Here is an 18,319-nt window from a genome sequence, read left to right as displayed (position 1 = left end):
TATTATAAGGTATAAACAAGGGAATGTTGGTACTGCCTCCATTCTAGGGAGCTCTACTATGCAGCCAGAGGAACACTGTAGGTGAAATGTTGCAGTCCATTATGGAGGCTAAGGTGTGGAGCACCATATAATCACAATTTCCAGGAAGCAGAATTTTATTCAGTCAGGTTCACTGGATTCATCATCACAACCCTATTTGTCTTAGTGAGAGTGGCTGTGACAAAAAGATCTCAGAAAGTAATACTAGCAAAACTTTCACATTAGGAAATTCTGAAGATACTAGATGACATTTAAAGAACAAAGGATGAAATTTTGATTGTTAACATACAGAGAAAATGCTCCCTTTAAGTGTAATGATGATGCAAGTACTGATAATGATGCTATAAGTTATAAAACACTTGGTCATTTTCTAATATTCTAAATGACTACTAAAACTTAGAAATTACTTTTACATTTCTAGCCAATAATAGCAAAGAAATTGTTGATACTGAAAGCTCTCAATTTCTCAGATTAAGATAACATTGCAATTGAGTTTCTCATTGGAATTTGTGTCATTTATAGTTCAAACCTTGTATAATTGAAATATTTTTCTAAAGGACCATGTAAGTTTAGGGTTTGAAGGTTTTAGCTACTTCTCTTTAAAAAAAAGGAGACATAGGTAACAATCATTGAGTGTGAATGTATTCCAATGAGATGTAAAAAGAAATTGTATAGGTTTCTGGTTCAAAATTTCTCATATGTGCATGTGTGTGCCTGTACTAGGCTTGAATTCAGGATCTGGGCATTGCCCTTTAGCTGGACCTCTACCACATGAGCCAAAGTTCCACTTGCAGCTTTTTGCTGGTTAACTGGACACTACGGAGAATGTTTGAAAGTTTATCTGTTCATGTGAATCTCCTTTAATTTTGATTATGGCTCTACCAAGGTTTGAACTCATGGACTTTAAGCCTGCTTTTGTTGTTGGTCATGGGGCTTGACCTCTGGGCCTAGGTGCTGTTCCTCAGCTCTTCAGCTCAAGGCTAGTTAATGCTCTACCACTTGAGCCAGGACGCCAATTCCAGTTTGCTGGTGGGCTAACTTTGAACATTGATCCTCAGATCTCAGCCTCCTGAGTAGCTAGGATTACAGGTTGAGCCACTGGCACCCGGCCAGTTAATTTGGAGATGGAGTCTTGTTGCCTGGGCATTGCATGGAAAGATCATCTTTAACATCACAGCATCCTGAATAATAGTAAATTACGCTTGAGTTACAGGTATGTTGTTCAAATATCCCCCCTTTTTTAATTTTTTGGGTCCGGTCGTGGGGCCTGAACTCTGGGCCTGGGCACTGTCCCTCAGCTCTTCAGCTCAAGGCTAGCGCTCTACCACTTGAGCCACAGCACCACTTCCGGCTTCTTTCTTTTTGCTTATGTGGTGCTGAGGAATCGAACCCAGGGCCTCAGGCATGCAAGGCAAGCGCTCTACCACTGAGCCACCTTCCCAGCCCTCAAATATCCCCTTTTAAAGCCAAGTTTTTTTTTTTCAATTTTTTGCTACTTCTATAGATAAATTTAACTTTGCAGTGTAAATTATAATGGAAGGCATTTTTATAACCATAAAAATGGGTCACTGTAAGCTAATCTAATTATCAAACCTGTAGAAGTAAATTTAGTTTTTGTGTGATCACACTTGCAAAAATGTTTTCTAGTTTTGACCATATTTTACTGTATGGTATGTTTGTGTATATCAGCACAGGTTTTTTGTTTGTTTTTCCATGGTAGGCAAGCACCCTTACCGGCTCTTTATTTTTTGAGACCATATGTATTTCAGGCTGGTTTCCAACTCAAGACCCTTCAGTTTGTGACATCTTAATCTTGGTGTCCACAAAATAAACATTAACTTCCAGTTAAGGCATTTAGGAAAGGTGCTAACGGTTGGCATTAGGCGATGACTACAGTGTAAGAAAATTAGTTAAGAGTAAGAAAATTAGTTAAGAAAGCCCATTCCCCCCCCCCCCCCCCCACACACACACCCGGGCTGGCAAGGTGGCTCAGTGGTAGAGTGCTTGCCTTGCACGCACGAGGCCCTGGGATTGATTCCTCAGCACCACATGAGCAGAAAAAGTCGGAATTGGGGCCATGGCTCAAGTGGTAGAGCCCTAGCCCTGAGCTGAAGAGCTGAGGGACAGAGTTCAGGCCCCACAGTCGACAGGAAAAAAAAAGCCTCCTCTGCCTTGTTCCCTGTATAATATTTACTACCTAAACTAAAAGTTAATGTAGGCAACACACAAGACTAGGTAGGTATTAGTATTAGTTTTTAGTATGCTTGTAGGCATTAGTATTCCTTAAACGAAATGCTTGGGACTAGAAGGACTTCGGAGATTTCCCAAGTTGGGGTATTCCTATAGATCTGAAATGGTTGAGGATCCCTGGTGCCAAATGGCATCATGCTGGCGACTCAAGGAAGAGTACTGGAAGGATTAATACCGCGGGATAGTAGGTAGAACTGACATACCTTCCCCATTCACGCTGCGTGTTGGAGTATGCCTACAGTTGCCTGTGGATGTGACCATTTCGTGTGTTTTTATGGTTCTCAAAGCACACAACTATAAGCCCAGTAAGCAACTCAAGGAGCCCAGTCACAAACCAATAACGTCCTCGCAGCCCGATCTTCCCGTGGTTTGCTGCGGGCAGTGTGCTGCCGACGCCTCTTCATCAAGTGCTACGTGGCGTTCCCGGGGCCGCCGCGGTGCCTCAGGCCGGTGGCTACGCCCAGAGGGACTAATCCTTGATCCTTGGTCTGGCGACCTCATCCAGAGCGCCAACCCTCAAATTGTCTGTGACCCCTGACCCCGCGATCGGCAATCCAGAGCCCAGCCTCTCTCCCTTGCCGCTCCCGACTCCGCAGCGGCTCCCGGAAGTGCTGTGGCGGGCCGGGTGGGCGGGGCCGCACGTCGTCTCCGGAAGTGTCGGCAGGCAGGGCGGGGCTGCGGCTGCCACGTTGGAGCGGAACGTGGTGGTGGTTTGGCCGGGGAGGAGGGGCGGCGGCGAATCCTGGGAGAGTCCGAAGGGCGCTGCGCTAACGCTGAACGGGTCTCGGTGGGTGCTCGTCTGGCCCGTGGCCGCTTGACTTCCTCGCCGGCCGTCAGACTTGGAGGTAAAAGTGTAGGCCGCAGCTGGGACCCCGGCCTCGCTCTCCGCCCGCCCCGTCAGGCTGAGGCCCGGGCCCGGGTGACGGCGCGCCCCAGCGCCTGCGGGCTCGGCGGGACAGCGTCTGGCCTTCCAGGCCGGCATCCGCCGCCGACGATTCCCGAGCTGGGCGCCAGGTCCCCCGAGGCTTAGCACCGCGTGTCGCCGCGTCGCCGGGAGTCGCCGCCGGGCTGCTCACCGCAGTGTGAGGTTAGGAGACCCTCGGACCCCGTGCACAAAGAGATGAGATCCCCCTCCCGGGGCGAGGGGAGGAAACGAGCCTCCGAGGATTCCGTCGACTCGGGCTTGGTTGGGATTTTCGTCTGTGTTTGGGCGGTTGCCAATTTTAGGGTTCAGAGGTTGGAACGGAAGGTCACTCATCATTTAGGGTTGGAGTATTGGTGGGGGGGGGCAGTCCATCGTCGTGAGTCACAACCCGTCCTTGGAGTGACAGGGAAGTGCCATTGAGCATCGTAGGCTTTCGCTGACAAATTGTGATGATCAGTTAAATGGTGGGGTAGCTGTGAAATAAATCCAAATACTGCCCGGACCTGTGGGCCCGAATCAACTTTTCGGTAAGCTCGGAGCACTCATTTTACATAGGTTCTCTCTTGACATTGTAATGATGCGCGGTCATCTCCTAAACTACAGAAAAACTGGAAATTGGTTCTCCGTCGTCAGATGTAACTCCATTTAATTAATAATGAGCTCTTCCTGGTTATCACCGTAGCCTCGTTTTTTTCCTCCCATCTCGATAGTTCTCGAGCTGGCTAACAACATTTGGTCTCTTTTATAGTGGTGGTTCTGTGCTGGCTTTCCCATTTTTGCCTTGGTTACAGTTCCGGGGAAAGTTTATAGGCTTTAAGAGCTTTCGAGTCGTTTGAACTGTTTTTATAATTATTGACTAATGTTGCACACATTTGCAGTTGCTCGGGAAATGTTGAATTTCAGATCACTTTTGGATCATCGGATTATTTTCCGAACTAGCAATATAAGAGTGAAAAGAAATTTGTAAACTAAAAAAGCCCAAGTTGATAAGCAGTCTTTTAAGACTCTGCTCCCTTTTGAGAATATTAAAATATTGGATCATTGCCTAGAAAAACATGTATATACATCTACAGTTTTCTGTGTGCTTTCATGAGCTTTACAAATCCCAAGTAAATACTTACAAGGTGATAGTACTAAATTTAACTTTTACATTTTTAAGAATTGAATGTAAATGTTATATTGCCATTATAAATATCTCCATTCTTACGTAGGTTAATTTCAGCTCAGAAAGTTTCATCATCCAGCAGATTAGTCTATTTAATTCAATAAGCAATGCAGAGTTGCTTCCTTTGCTTTGTGTTAGTGAACAAATGTTCCCGTCTTTAAGTAGCTATTTTGCCCAGATAAGATGGATCTTTACTAAAATGAGTGCCAGGAAAGGATTAGATTGCTACTTTGAAGTTAAAAGTGTAGTTTCCCATTACTGCTTTTTCTTTTCACTTTCTGAGGGTTGGATGGGTCAGCTATATGTATACATAGCATATGAAGATTGGCTAGTTTTCAAAGAATAGTACTCTTTAGATTATAGTTGCGCTTCACAAAATTTGCCACTTGAAAAGGAGCAGAATTTTCATTTAATTGAATGCAATTATTGTGGACAGTTATTGAGTGAAAAGTAAGGACCATTGGTGTTCCTTAGCTGTGTTCCTGAAGATAAATTGAGTTAGACTTTTAAAATTGTGATTTTTATAATAGCTGTCATTTGTGAACATTTATTTACTATATACTAGAGACTGTTCTACTAGAGTAGAACTCATTTAATTCTCACAAGAGATGCTTGTAGGTACTCTTAATGTATTTATTTTACTGAGAGAGGAGCCAAGATACCCATAAGGATAGTTATCTCACCAGAATTAGAGCTGAGATACCGAAATTGAGATTTAAATTTAGGGTGTGTTTCACAGCACAAACTCTCAACTGCTGTTTTATAGATTTTCTTTTCCTGGTGATATATGAATAATTGTGTTCTAGGGTTGGGAAGGTGGCTCAGTGGTAGAGTGCTTGCCTTGCACACATGAGACCCTGGGTTCGATTCCTCAGCACATAAGCAGAAAAAGCCAGAAGTGGTGCTGTGAACCTTGAGCTGAGGACCTGAGGGACAGCACCCAGATCCAGAGTTCAGGCCCCATGACTGACTAAAAAAAAATTGTGTTCTACTTTTATAATGAATATGTTCTATATAAAGTATGTTTGACTCAAGCAATTATAAATAGTGTAATAGTGAGAATTCTAAAATATAAAGAACAAAATTATGCACAGCTTTTTTTTTGGTGATGAGGCTTGAACACTGGGCCTGGGCGCCATCCCTGAGCTCTTCAGCTCAAGGTTAGCACTCTACCACTTGAGCCACAGTGCCACTTCTGGTTTTCTAGCGTTAATTGGAGATAAGAGATTCATGGACTTGCCTGCCGGTGCTGACTTTAAACTGCTGTCCTCAGATCTTAGCCATCTGAGTAGCTGGGATGAAGACGTGAGCCACCCGGGCGCCCAGCTTACACACAGCTTTTAAAGCTAGTCTTATTTTAAAGTAAATATTGTTTCATCTAAAAAGTCTTTATGATTTCAAGAAAATCTTTTGCAATGAAATGAGTGTTTCTAAGTGAAGGAAATACACTGGGATCCAGTAAAGCTGTATTTCATAATATTTTTAGTTTGAGAATGAGTGCAATACGTAGGTACATTATGGTAACTTTACTACATAGTCTAAGCCATTATGTAGTTTAGTGTGTGGAGGGAAGTGTTTTTATACAGTTATCACTAAGCCTTGTATTCAAGTGGAGCTTCTTCTAATAGAGCTAAGAAATAAATTTAATAAATCTTTGAATTTCCACGTAATGGGGGTAGTTCTTGTGAATGTCTATGTTGCACATTAACTAAGCACTCACTAAATAGCTCTTGTACCTTTGCTGCTAGAGATGCTGTAATTCTAATCATTTTAAAATAGTTATCTTGTTTTTCTTGTTTAGAAATTATTCTGAAATCATGAACTTTTTCCTCCACACAATATTTCCCCCTGTGTTTTAAGTAGTAAAAGTTCCTCTAGTCAGCTAAGAATTCACAAATTGTTTTATCTAAAACTGGTCTTTCAAGATCATCAAGGTATTGATGTGCCTTTAAATATTTAGATTAAAAACATCTGCATAGTTAATACCAAATTAAGCAGTTTGATACTCAAAAGATAAAAATTGAGATTGAAAAATTAACAAGATAGCACATTAAGTAGTATGTAAAAAACCTGAATTGGACGATAGACAGTAGATACTCATCAGGTATTGTGAAGTATCTAGTTAAAGCAGAGTGGCATTTTATTGTAAGATGCCTCACTTGTGGTACTGTCCCTTATGAACAGTTCAGAGCTTATTTAGGTCATTGTAGGTTGGATCACAGGGCAACTTTCATGAATGAGCTGGAACTTGAACTTACTATATAAGTTTAAAAAGAGAGCACTCCTTGCTTTACTTAGGATAAAATTGTAATTCTTCATCCAAAATAATCTTTTTTTTTTTTGGTCTGGTCGTGGGGCCTGAACTCTGGGCCTGGGCGCTGTCCCTCAGCTCTTCAGCTCAAGGCTAGCACTCTACCACTTGAGCCACAGCGCCACTTCCGGCTTTTTTCTTTTTGCTTATATGGTGCTGAGGAATCGAACCCAGGGCCTCAAGCATGCAAGGCAAGTGCTCTACCACTGAGCCAACTTCCCAGCCCCCAAAATAATATTGAGTGTGCTGTTTTAATCAGCCTCATGAAGCTTTTTATCCCCCCCCCCCCCCCCCCCCCCCCCCCCCCCCCCCCCCGTCCTGGGATTTAAACTCAGAGCCTCATGCTTGCTAAGCTGATGTTATACCACTTAAACCACTCTGCCCATGGAACTGCTTCTAGTAGAACGTTGAGTACTAGAGCTAAGAAATAAACATAATAAATCTTTGAATTTCCACTTAACTGGGGTAATACTTGTGAATGTCTCTCTGTTACACATTAACTAAGCACGCACTAAATAGCCCTTGTACCTTTGCTGCTGGAGATACTGTACTTCTAATTGTTTTTAAATATCTCTCTTGTTTTTATGTAGGAATTATTCTGAAATCATGAACTTTTTCCTCCTAACAATACTAGTGTGCATTGCTTGTTTTTGAGATATGGAATAGGGCCTTGCTTTACGCTTGGACTAATCTGGACTGCAATCCTCCTATTTGTACTTCCCTTTATTGCTACAATAACAGAGGTGCATCACCAAGCCCAGCTTGATTGAGGAGGAATCTTGTGAACTTTTAGATGCTTGGGCTTTCCTTGATCCTGCAACTCTGCCTCCCAAGTAGCTAAGATTATGGTGGTATTGACAGATATGACAGCCACCTCTCACATGGCTGCAAGTACATATTTTTAAATTGCTAACATACCACAACTAATCTGTACAAGTAAGATATATTTGTAAGTAAAATATATTATCTCTCAGACCTCACAACATCATTAGGTAGTCATTTTTATTTCCCCCCCACCCCCCTTTTATAGATACAGAAATTAGGGCTCAAAAAAGCTTAATAATGTGTCCAAGGTATTATATCTAACAAGTAGCAGAACTTGTGAGGATTGACTGCAGATTGTCATGATTCTAACCATATAATAATAACCTCTTAATCCTACTTTTTCCTAATCTATTAAACTTTTTGGGATACTTTTCTATTTCTATTAACCATATAATCTCTTAATCCTACTTTTTCCTAATTTATCAAACTTTTTGAGATTCATTTCTATTAGTTTCATTATGCACAGTAGCTTCTTTGCCACTAGTTATTTCTTCCAAATGTTAATTTTTTCCTATGATAAAAATTGAATAACTAAACTTGTTAGAAGTAATAAGGGGCCAGGTACCCATGGCTCACACCTGTAATCCTAGCTACACAGTAGGCTGAGATCTGAGGATTGAGGTTTGGGCGGAAAAGTCTCTGTGAGACTTATCTCCAATTAACGACCCCAGACCCCCAAACTGGAAGTGGTGCTGTGGCTCAAAGTGGTAGAGCACTAGCCTTTAGCAAAAGAGCTCAAGGACAGAGTCCAAACCCTGAGTTCGGGCTGTCAGACAACAACACTGTTTAAAAAGAGGAGGAAGAGGAGGGGGAGAGGGGAAAAGGGGAGGGGAAGAGGAGGAGGGGGAGGAGAGGAGGGGAGAGAAGGAAGAAGAAAGTTAAGCACTTGGAATTTGGAGGTAAACTTATGATCTCAAATCTTGGCTCTGCCTCTTTCTTGCTAGCGTGCAGATTATCTACGGTTCTGCTCCTTAATTTTTCCACCTGTAAAATCTACAAATAGAAAATATTTAAATATGCAAGATTCAAGCATAGTGTTAGTTATAACTGTCACTCTAGGAAAACTGTTAGGAGTATGAAGTTAATCCTGTAAAGATGAGTATGGAAACTGACAAATGTTCTGTTGCAGAGCATTGAATATATTTGACTGAGGCTAAAAGTGGGTATAAGGAAGAAAGAATAACCCCTAAATGTTACATTGTATGGTAGGAATTTGATTATAAGTAAAAAGAAGTAGAAAGAAAACAGGAAGTAGAAAAAGGGTTTTAGATTGCCCTGTCTGTGATGGCGGGAAGTCAGAGGACATCATTTAAAGCTGACAAATCAGTTAGTAGAAGTTTAAGCATATTTAACAGTGTAAAGGTAAACACTGAAAAAGATAGTACTGTAAGTAGTGCAAGGGGACAATGAAGATTATACAACCAAATTGCATTGTGCTGCTAGTAGGAATATAGATTTCAGGCTAGTAAAGTCTGTGTAGATATTAATTGTAAGGTATATAAAATAGGTTTCATTAGGCAGCCAATGAAGAGAACACCACGCACTCTTCAGGCAGGAAAAGAAGTTTATTTACCAAACTGCTGCCCCTGCCCTGCAGGGTGGAGAGGTTTGCCTGAAAAGGAAAGGTGTGGGGGGGGGGGCGGGGACCCACTCCTGGGCCAGGATTTATCTAGGCCAGGGACAGGAGGAGGTGTGGCCAGGTAGGGGAAAGGTATGGCCACACTGGATCTGGATGTGACCTAGCAGGAGGCAACTGCTTCCAGGTCTGCCAGTTACCTAGGTAACAGATACTGGACGGAAACTTAGCCAGGAGGGAGGGAGGTGTCCCTGTTCAGACCTTACATTAAGAAACAGCTGAGCACCAGTGGCTCATGCTTTTGGTCCTAAATACTTAGGAAGCTGAGGTATGAGAATCACTGAAGCCAGCTAAGGCAGGGTAGTCTGTGAAACTCTTGCCTCCAAAAGCCAGAAATAGAGGTGTGGCTCACATGGTAGAGTACTAGCCTTGAGCAAAAAAGCCAAAGGACAGCACCCAGGCCCTGAGATCAAGCCCTAGGGCGCCCCCCCTCCACACCCTCCACACACCCTCCTTACACACACACACACACACACACACACACACACACACACACACACACACACACACACACACACACACACACACACACTCCTTCCCTCCCTCCCTCCCTCCCTCCCTCCCTCCCTCTCTCGTTCCCTCCCTACCTCTCTGAAATCTGAAACATTTCTAGTCCCAGGCATTTGGGATAAGGGGTATTCAATCTATATATTCTATAATTAGAATAGCCCAATATTTGTCTCAAAATAGTGCTACAAAGTTTTTACTTTTTGTGGTACTGGAAATTGAACATAGGGTTTTGTACATGTTAGTCAGTGTTATGTTAATGAAATATATTGCCAACCCAGATTGGTTTGTTAATACTGAATATTTCCAGCAAGCAACATCTAAGTCCATTGACATTATTGGTACTTGAACATTGCTGATATTGTAATGATTTGTTCATTATGTATTGTGTTACATGTTTAACGTCTTTCTTTTATTTAAATTTTACTTTTTCTTTAATTATTATATAAAGAAAGGAGTTTACTTTTAACAAAGCAGATTATGAATACATTGTGTATTGATCAATATCACTCCTTTCATATTTCATACATTTCTTTATATTAAACGTTCTATTTAACAGAATGAAGTTAAAGGAAATAGATCGTACAGCCATGCAGGCATGGAGCCCTGCCCAGAACCATCCCATTTACCTAGCCACAGGTAGGTTCAAAACAGAGAAGATGGCATAAGTAAACAAATTCATATCTTTTACCTCTAGTTTATTCATAGTTGTCTTTTAAAATGTGGCTCATCTCCTGAAAAATCTCTTTTCCAAGTAAGATACTTCCATTCTCCTTGGCAGCTAAGTTGGATGATCTTCTTATGTGTTCTCTTAACACCTTGTACATTATAACCTTCATTGATCAGGACATGTTGTGTCACATATCCTTTCCCACTGTCCAGGGATTATTTTTAGTCTTTCAGTATAATAGGACAACAGATATATAAAATACAGTTTGAATGAATGAAGAACAAATTTGATATAAGCACTTTATTTTTTGTGTTGGTATTGGGTCTGTCCCTGAGCTTTTTTGCTGAAGACTAGTGTTCTACTACTTGAGCCATAGCTCTACTTCCAGCTTTTTGCTAGTTAATTGGAGATAATACTTAGAAACTTTTCTGTCCGGGCTGGCTTTGAATTGTGATCCTTAGATCTCAGCCTTCTGAGTAGCTTGGATTAAAGATGTGAGCCAGTGGCAACCAGCTAATGCATCATTTTTATATATAAAGAGAGGTAGAGTTATATATTGTGTATGGCTATAAGTACATATAGTAAATAATGGTGCTGTTTCCATATCTACAGGCTTTATATAGATATATACATATACATATATATATATATATATATATATACATCACTCACACAACATCGTCTAGCACTGTGCTACAATCTCATTTCTGGAGTAATTGAATCATGTTCTCAATAGCATATGACTACTAATACAGTATTCATGAACAAAGTAGCAAAACTATGGTTTTAATTTTATGCCATTTTCTTGTACTCTTATTTTTTCATGTTTAAATATTATAAGTGTATTTTCTGTAGGAACATCTGCTCAGCAGTTGGATGCAACATTTAGTACCAATGCTTCCCTTGAGATATTTGAATTGGATCTTTCAGATCCATCGTTGGATATGAAATCTTGTGCTACTTTTCCTTCTTCTCACAGGTATGAGGTTCAGCCTTAAATTTGAATTATGTGATTAATTATATGATGTAATTGATGACTACTTCAGTCTGTGATTATGTAATTGTTATAAAATAAGCATTAAGTGTTTTTTAAAAGTATTTTTTTGTGAAGATGAAAGGAGTGTTTATACATTCTGCTGACTCTTAGAGCTGATTCTGATGTGTAGGGTGAGACAAAGAAGCTCAGTTCTTAGGTTTTTTTCTTTTCTCATAGTAAAGTAAACTTCATTGGTATGTCATATCTCACTTGTTCATGTAGCTATGTCTAGGGAAAGGACTAGTTATGTTAACTATGATGTCTATGTGATTATTTCTTAATAGCAAGTTATTTTTATGTTGTTCTTTATTCTTTTTTTTTTTTTTGGGTCCGGTTGTGGGGCCTGGACTCTGGGCCTGGGCCCAGCTCTTCAGCTCAAGGCTAGCGCTTTACCACTTGTGCCACAGCGCCACTTCCGGCTTTTTTTTCTGCTTATGTGGTGCTGAGGAATCGAACCCAGGGTCTCATGCATGCAAGGCAAACACTCTACCACTGAGCCACCTTCCCAGCCCCTTCTTTGTTCTTATCTATATTTAGAAACATACTTTTTTTTTTTGGCCAGTCCTGGAGCTTGAACTCTGGTTCTGGGTGCTGTCCCTCAGCTTCTTTTACCACTTGAGCTACAGTGCAACTTCTGGCTTTTTTGGATAATTTATTGGAGATAAGAATCTCGTGGACTTTCCTGCTTGGGGTGGCTTCAAACCTTGATATTCGGATCTCACCTCTCGAGTAGCTAGCATTATGAGTGTGAACCACCAGCACCTGATTAGAAACAAATTTCATAAAAATGTGTTGACATGGTTTCTGGTGCACTGAGTATTTAAATAACCCTGCTAAGTACTTATGCTCTATCATAATGCAGAAAAGGGTGCTTTCATTGAGTAATAAAATAAGCATATTGTCTCAATGTTTTAGCAAGTTTTAAAGAGATTATATCTTACCTAACAATATAGCTTAAATCATGGAGTTTTATGGGCTCACTACACACACACACACACACACACACACACACACACACGCACGCGCACACACACACACACACACACACACACACACACACACACACTCTTTTAGAGCTGTCATGATGGGAATCCAGGATATTTTTTCTCCTCACCACCATCTGTCTCACCACACCCCTGTATGCCACCTTTATATCTTACCTCTTTTATTCTCTATCACAAATCACAGACGTAATTTTGATGCCACCTTTTCATTATCATGATAGATTGTTTTCCATAGAAAATTTCAGGTAACTCCCCTAATACCAGCACTGTTTAACCGAATACCTCTGGCTGTTTCATATAGAATGTACTCTTTTTTCAAGAAAAGTTGATGGTAGCAGCTCTATTTCATAGACAAAACAAGACATTAAATAACTTGCCCAGGGTCTCACAGTTTCTAAATGGATAAAACATATTTAAGCTGGTATCTTTGACATGTAAGTAAACTTTGCTACTTTGTATTACCCCTGTAGGAATCTTTATTCTAGCCAGCTCTAGTGGTTTACACTTACAAGGTTAGTTACTCACTGAGGCTGAGTTCTGAGGACTGAGGTTCAAAGCCAGCCTCGGCAGGAGACTCTTACCTCCAATTAACCACTAAAAAACACAGAAGTGGCCCTATGGATCAAGTGGTAGAGTGCAGCTTTGGAGATTAAAAAATCTAATATGCATATGCAATTATAAGTAAGAAATAAAACGCCCATTTCACTGAAGTCATGCAGTTACTAGAAGTTGAGGAGAAACATGTTTTTATAGTATTTAGAAAAACATAAAAGTAAAATGTGTAATTGCAAGTTCTTTTCTACTAGTTTCTACAAATTCTGTTTGGCTTCACAAGTAAGTTACTGTGTTCATTTTCTCCTAAAGGTATCACAAGTTGATTTGGGGGCCTCATAAGATTAATCCCAAAGGAGATGTCTCTGGAGTTCTGATTGCAGGTGGAGAAAATGGAAATATTATTCTTTATGATCCTTCTAAAATTATAGCTGGAGACAAAGATGTTGTCATTGCCCAGAATGACAAGCACACTGGTCCTGTGAGGGCCTTGGATGTAAACATTTTCCAGGTTTGGTTTTGATATTTATTCCTAGTTCTTAAAATATGTACTACACTTTTGAAATAAATTTATGAATCTACTATGCTTCAATCTTAGTATTTATGCTAAAAAAAGGTGCCTGTTATAGCTTGTGAATGAGTTTACTTTGAGAATGGTAAGTTCAAAGTTACGATCAGGATGAGTAATACTCCTTGGAGGCAGCAGGCTAATAGGTCTGTAGGTATTATGTCATCTGACTGGACAGCTTTAATTATTAGGAATTTCAGAGATTAGAAACTTTGGCTTATAAAAATTCATGATTGCAGTCTGGGGTAATTTTGCTTTTAGAACTTTATTTTGTTTTACTTGCTTGATTAATACTTCATTTGTTTAAGGGCACCAACAGTAGTCATTTTTATTCATAATTGTTGAATGTCTAACTCATAAAATAGTGGTTCAATAAATATTACTGCTTGAAAAAAATGTGCTAGTTCTGCAATATGCTGGTGCTATGGTATCTAGGTAAATTATCATATTAACTGGGAAATTTTGTAATTATGACAAAGATATTATTTACAACTATGAAATAATAAAAAATTATACAAGTAATGAAAATTTACCATCAGTATTACTGTGTGTGTGTGTGTGTGGGGGGGGGGGGGGGGGGTGATACTGGAGTTGGATTCAGAACCTCACTCTTGCTAGATAGCCATTCTGCTCTTGAATCATATCATGAATCACATCCTTTTGCCTTCATTAGGTTCAAATAGGATCTCACTTTTTCCTTGAGCCAGCCTAGAATAATCATTTTTGTTAGGCATGGAGCTAGGATGACAGATACATGTCAAACTCAGCTTTTATTGGTTGAGATGTGGTCTCAAGAACTTCTTGCTTGGCCTGGCATTGAGCTGTGATCCTCCTGATCACAAGTAGCTAGGATTATACATACTAGCCATCGTGATGGTGGATTTAACTATTTCTGTTTTTTTCCCCCTACTTTCCAATTTAGCTATTCCTGAATGCAATAATTGGTGAACTTTTTTGTCTCATCCAATCAAATGCAAAGCTACAGAAAATAGTTTTTCTATATGATTAATATGATTGATTAAATTTTATTCATATAATTACTTTTTGTAATATCTTTAAACTTAATTCCATTCTCAGACATATTTTTACTTTAAATAGTTTTGTAATATATTTCTTTATAAAGAACTCTCCCTCCACCTTTTATTTTTTAATGGTACAAGGGATTGAATCCAGGGCCTTGTATATAAGACCTCCTATGTAAGCCCTCTATCTCTTAAGTTATATCCCTAACCCTCTAAAAAATTTTGATGAAGAATTATACATAATTATTTAAGAACTAGACATGTGGCTTTTTTTTTTTTTTTTTTTTTTGGGTCTGGTCGTGGGGCCTGAACTCTGGGCCTGGGCACTGTCCCTCAGCTCTTCAGCTCAAGGCTAGCACTCTACCGCTTGAGCCACAGCACCACTTCCGACTTTTTTTTTCTGCTTACGTGGTGCTGAGGAATCAAACCCAAGGCCTTAAGCATGCAAGGCAAGCGCTCTACCACTGAGCCACCTTCCCAGCCCTGTGTTTTTTTTGGGGGGGCGGGGGGAAGGTCCGGTCGTGGGGCCTGAACTCTGGGCCTGGGGCCTGAACTCTGGGCCTGGGCACTGTCCCTCATCTCTTCAGCTCAAGGCTAGCGCTCTACCACTTGAGCCACAACGCCACTTCCGGCTTTTTTTTTTTGCTTATGTGGTGCTGAGGAATCGAACCCAGGGCCTCAGGCATGCAAGGCAACTGCTCTACCACTGAGCCACCTTCCCAGCCCCCCAGCCTTGTGTTTTTAACTAAATAGAAAACTGTTTGTGTTAAAATAGACATTGTCTTTCTCTGAGCAGTTATTTTGAATTTTCTTTATTCATAAATACTAATTAGTTATTTTTAAAATTATTAAAGTGATTCGTTAATATATTCTTTCTAAATTGTTATCATAAAGGTGATTACCATTTCATAATTAGTTATAATTTGTATTACAGACTAATCTGGTAGCTTCTGGTGCTAATGAATCTGAAATCTACATTTGGGATCTAAACAGTTTTGCAACTCCTATGACACCAGGAGCTAAAACACAGGTAATGTACTGATTTTGAACAATGATATCAAAGGAACCAGAGTAGCTCTTCTAAACTTACTTGTTTCAGTTTTTAATTCTTTTTCACACAGATCATTGCTTAGATGTCATTGATTTTTCTTCAGCATAGTAAAGTATTAATATAGTAACTTTAAAGTGTCAGTAAGTCCCTTTAAAGTAAGATAGTCAGTAGATCCTTTATTCAGAACTTACCACCTGATAGATACTTTTCATTATAATAGACAAAGAAAAGTATACAAAATGGACCAATATCTTTAATAATTTACATATACTATTATTTTTAAAAATTCTCTGGATTTTAAGATAGGCTGTACTTTCTGTATGTTTCCTGTAGGTTGGGTAAGAACAGATTTTCCCTGCTCTTCTTTAGTTTTTCTTTATTGTATAATGGCTGATTTTAGAGGCCACTGTAACTGAGCCAAACATTTTGACATTCTTAGAGGTAGCATAATGGTAACATAGCCTACCTTATTTTTTGTTGTAGTCAAGGCTATAAACCTTTTCTGCTTAATTGTTGATCATGTTTGCCAGTATCTGCCTTGCAACAAAATTGCAATTAAATAAATAGTACTTGGATTATAGCAGGGGTTCAATAAATGCATGTTACATGAGACTGTTTGAAATGACACACACACACACACACACACACACACACACACACACACACACGTATGTATCTACTTTAAACAGTATTGTTTGTGCTGAGAATCTAGTAATTGAAATTTCAAATGGATAAATCAAATTTTTAAGTAATTATTTTCTAAAATAATAAGGCCCTGGTGGCTTGCACTTATAATCCTAGCTACTCATGAGGCTGAGATCTAAGGATTGAGGCTCAAAGCCAGCCTGGGCAGGAGATACATGAGACTCTTATCTCTAGTTAACACCCAGAAAACTGGAATTTGCCTTGTGCCTCAAGGTGGTAGAGTACTAACCTTGAGCTAAAAAAGCTCTGGGATAGCACCTAGGCTAGGCCCTGAGATCAAGCCCCACAACCAACTACAACATAAACAACAGAATTCAATTTTATAATTAGGTTTGATTATAATAAAGAAGTTGTCTTTAATAGTTTATTTCTTGTAGCCCCCAGAAGATATCAGCTGCATTGCGTGGAACAGACAAGTTCAACATATTTTAGCATCAGCCAGTCCTAGTGGCCGGGCCACTGTGTGGGATCTTAGGAAAAACGAGCCAATCATCAAAGTCAGTGATCATAGTAACAGAGTAAGTATGTTATTTATAATGAACATGTTGTGTTTCTGATTATTTTTCAGAGAAGACAACAAATCTAAATTTTATCCTGTCTTTTCATTGATACTGGAGTGAATCGAGTTCTATGGAGTTCTCTTCCTTTAGGAGAAGCTATAAAATTCCTGGCAAACCAGGTTGCATACTATTAATGATGAAGACAGGAATTGGTTAAGCAAAAGAAGTATTCAGTGACATGGTTGTTTTTGCTTGCTTAGCTATTTAGAAGCATTGCAGTAGCTTCTTAAAATTCATTGTTAGTGTTTCTTAGGATCATAGGAATTTTTCTTGCTGTTGGAAATGTAAGTGTGAACTTGTGATTTCCAAAATCCTATCTTTATCGCCTACTCTGATTAGGTAAGAAATAAGCTAAAATTTCTCTCCCACTTACTCAATATATGCTGATGTAAGCCCATTAAAATCTCAACCTTACAAAATTTTTAAAATTTTGTCACATACTAGAAATAATTTAGATACAATTCAGAGATTTCTTTGCTTTTATTATATTGATTAATTTGAGATTTTTTAATAAACAAGTTTGCCTAAGAGAAACAAATGTTCTTTTTTTTTGTTGTTGTTTGTGGGGCCTGAACTCTGGGCCTGGGTGCTGTCCCTCAGCTTGTCAGCCAGAGCAAGACTAGCGCTCTACCACTTGAGCCACAGCACCACTTCCAGGTTTTTCTGCTTATGTGGTGCTGAGGAATCAAACCCAGAGCCTCATGCATGCAAGGCAAGCACTCTACCACTGAGCCACTTTCCCAGCCCTAAGTTTGCCTAAGAATACCTACTTTTTTTTTTGTCGGGCATGGGGCTTGAACTCGGCGTGGGCGCTGTCCCTCAGCTGTTCAGCTCAAGGCAAGTGCTCTGCCTCAAGCCACAGCACCACTTCTGGTTTTCTGAGTGGTTTATTGGAGATAAAGTGTCTCATAGACTTTTCTGCTGGAGCTGGCTTTAAACTGATCCTCAGATCTTAATCTCCTGAGTACTAGGATTATATGTGTTTTGTTTTAAGAGAACAAAAATCTGTTAAGTTTATTTCTTTAGAAAAGGGTATTTCATTCAAATGCATCAGGAATTTTAAAACAAGTTTCAAAGATATGAAACATACAAAAATCATTTTAGTCCTCTTTCTGGTACATAAAAATATGAAACCTCTAGACAATTCTCAATAATAATTTTGTCTCATATGAAATTTAGATGGTAGTTGTTATCCAATCATTTTTCCTTTATTTTTTTGTAAACTAAGATGATTAGTAAAATGTGAATTTTAACTGTCCACAGATGCATTGCTCTGGGCTGGCATGGCATCCTGATGTTGCTACTCAGATGGTTCTTGCCTCTGAGGATGATAGATTACCAGTGATCCAGATGTGGGATCTTCGATTTGCCTCTTCTCCATTCCGTTTACTGGAAAACCATGCCAGGTATGATATTATTATTCTAAGGAACTTGATTGCTTATGTTCTACAACATACTATTTTACATTAGCAGGTTTTTGTTTACTTGTTTGT

The 18,319-nt window shown here is 39.6% G+C and overlaps 1 protein-coding gene across 4 annotated transcripts in view; it reads left to right on the top strand.

Moving 5' to 3' along the window:
• Positions 1-18,319, top strand: part of Sec31a (SEC31 homolog A, COPII coat complex component) — an 82,602-nt gene that overhangs the window by 10,213 nt on the left and 54,070 nt on the right. The window contains exons 1-7 of one of the 4 annotated variants that reach the window (XM_042678285.1): positions 2,894-3,134; positions 10,218-10,297; positions 11,184-11,307; positions 13,233-13,431; positions 15,445-15,540; positions 16,644-16,784; positions 18,090-18,232. In XM_042678285.1, the coding sequence (XP_042534219.1) occupies positions 10,219-10,297; positions 11,184-11,307; positions 13,233-13,431; positions 15,445-15,540; positions 16,644-16,784; positions 18,090-18,232 (782 nt within the window). In that variant the 5' untranslated portion in view covers positions 2,894-3,134; position 10,218. Of the gene's footprint in view, positions 1-2,893; positions 3,135-3,273; positions 3,377-10,214; positions 10,298-11,183; positions 11,308-13,232; positions 13,432-15,444; positions 15,541-16,643; positions 16,785-18,089; positions 18,233-18,319 lie in introns of those variants that run through there. The other 3 variants (XM_042678284.1, XM_042678287.1, XM_042678283.1) reach the window with 3 other exon arrangements.

Source organism: Dipodomys spectabilis, unplaced genomic scaffold, assembly GCF_019054845.1.
Source record: "Dipodomys spectabilis isolate Male_0828 unplaced genomic scaffold, ASM1905484v1 ptg000043l, whole genome shotgun sequence".
NCBI lineage: Eukaryota > Metazoa > Chordata > Mammalia > Rodentia > Heteromyidae > Dipodomys > Dipodomys spectabilis.
This window is presented reverse-complemented; position numbering and strand designations above follow the sequence as displayed.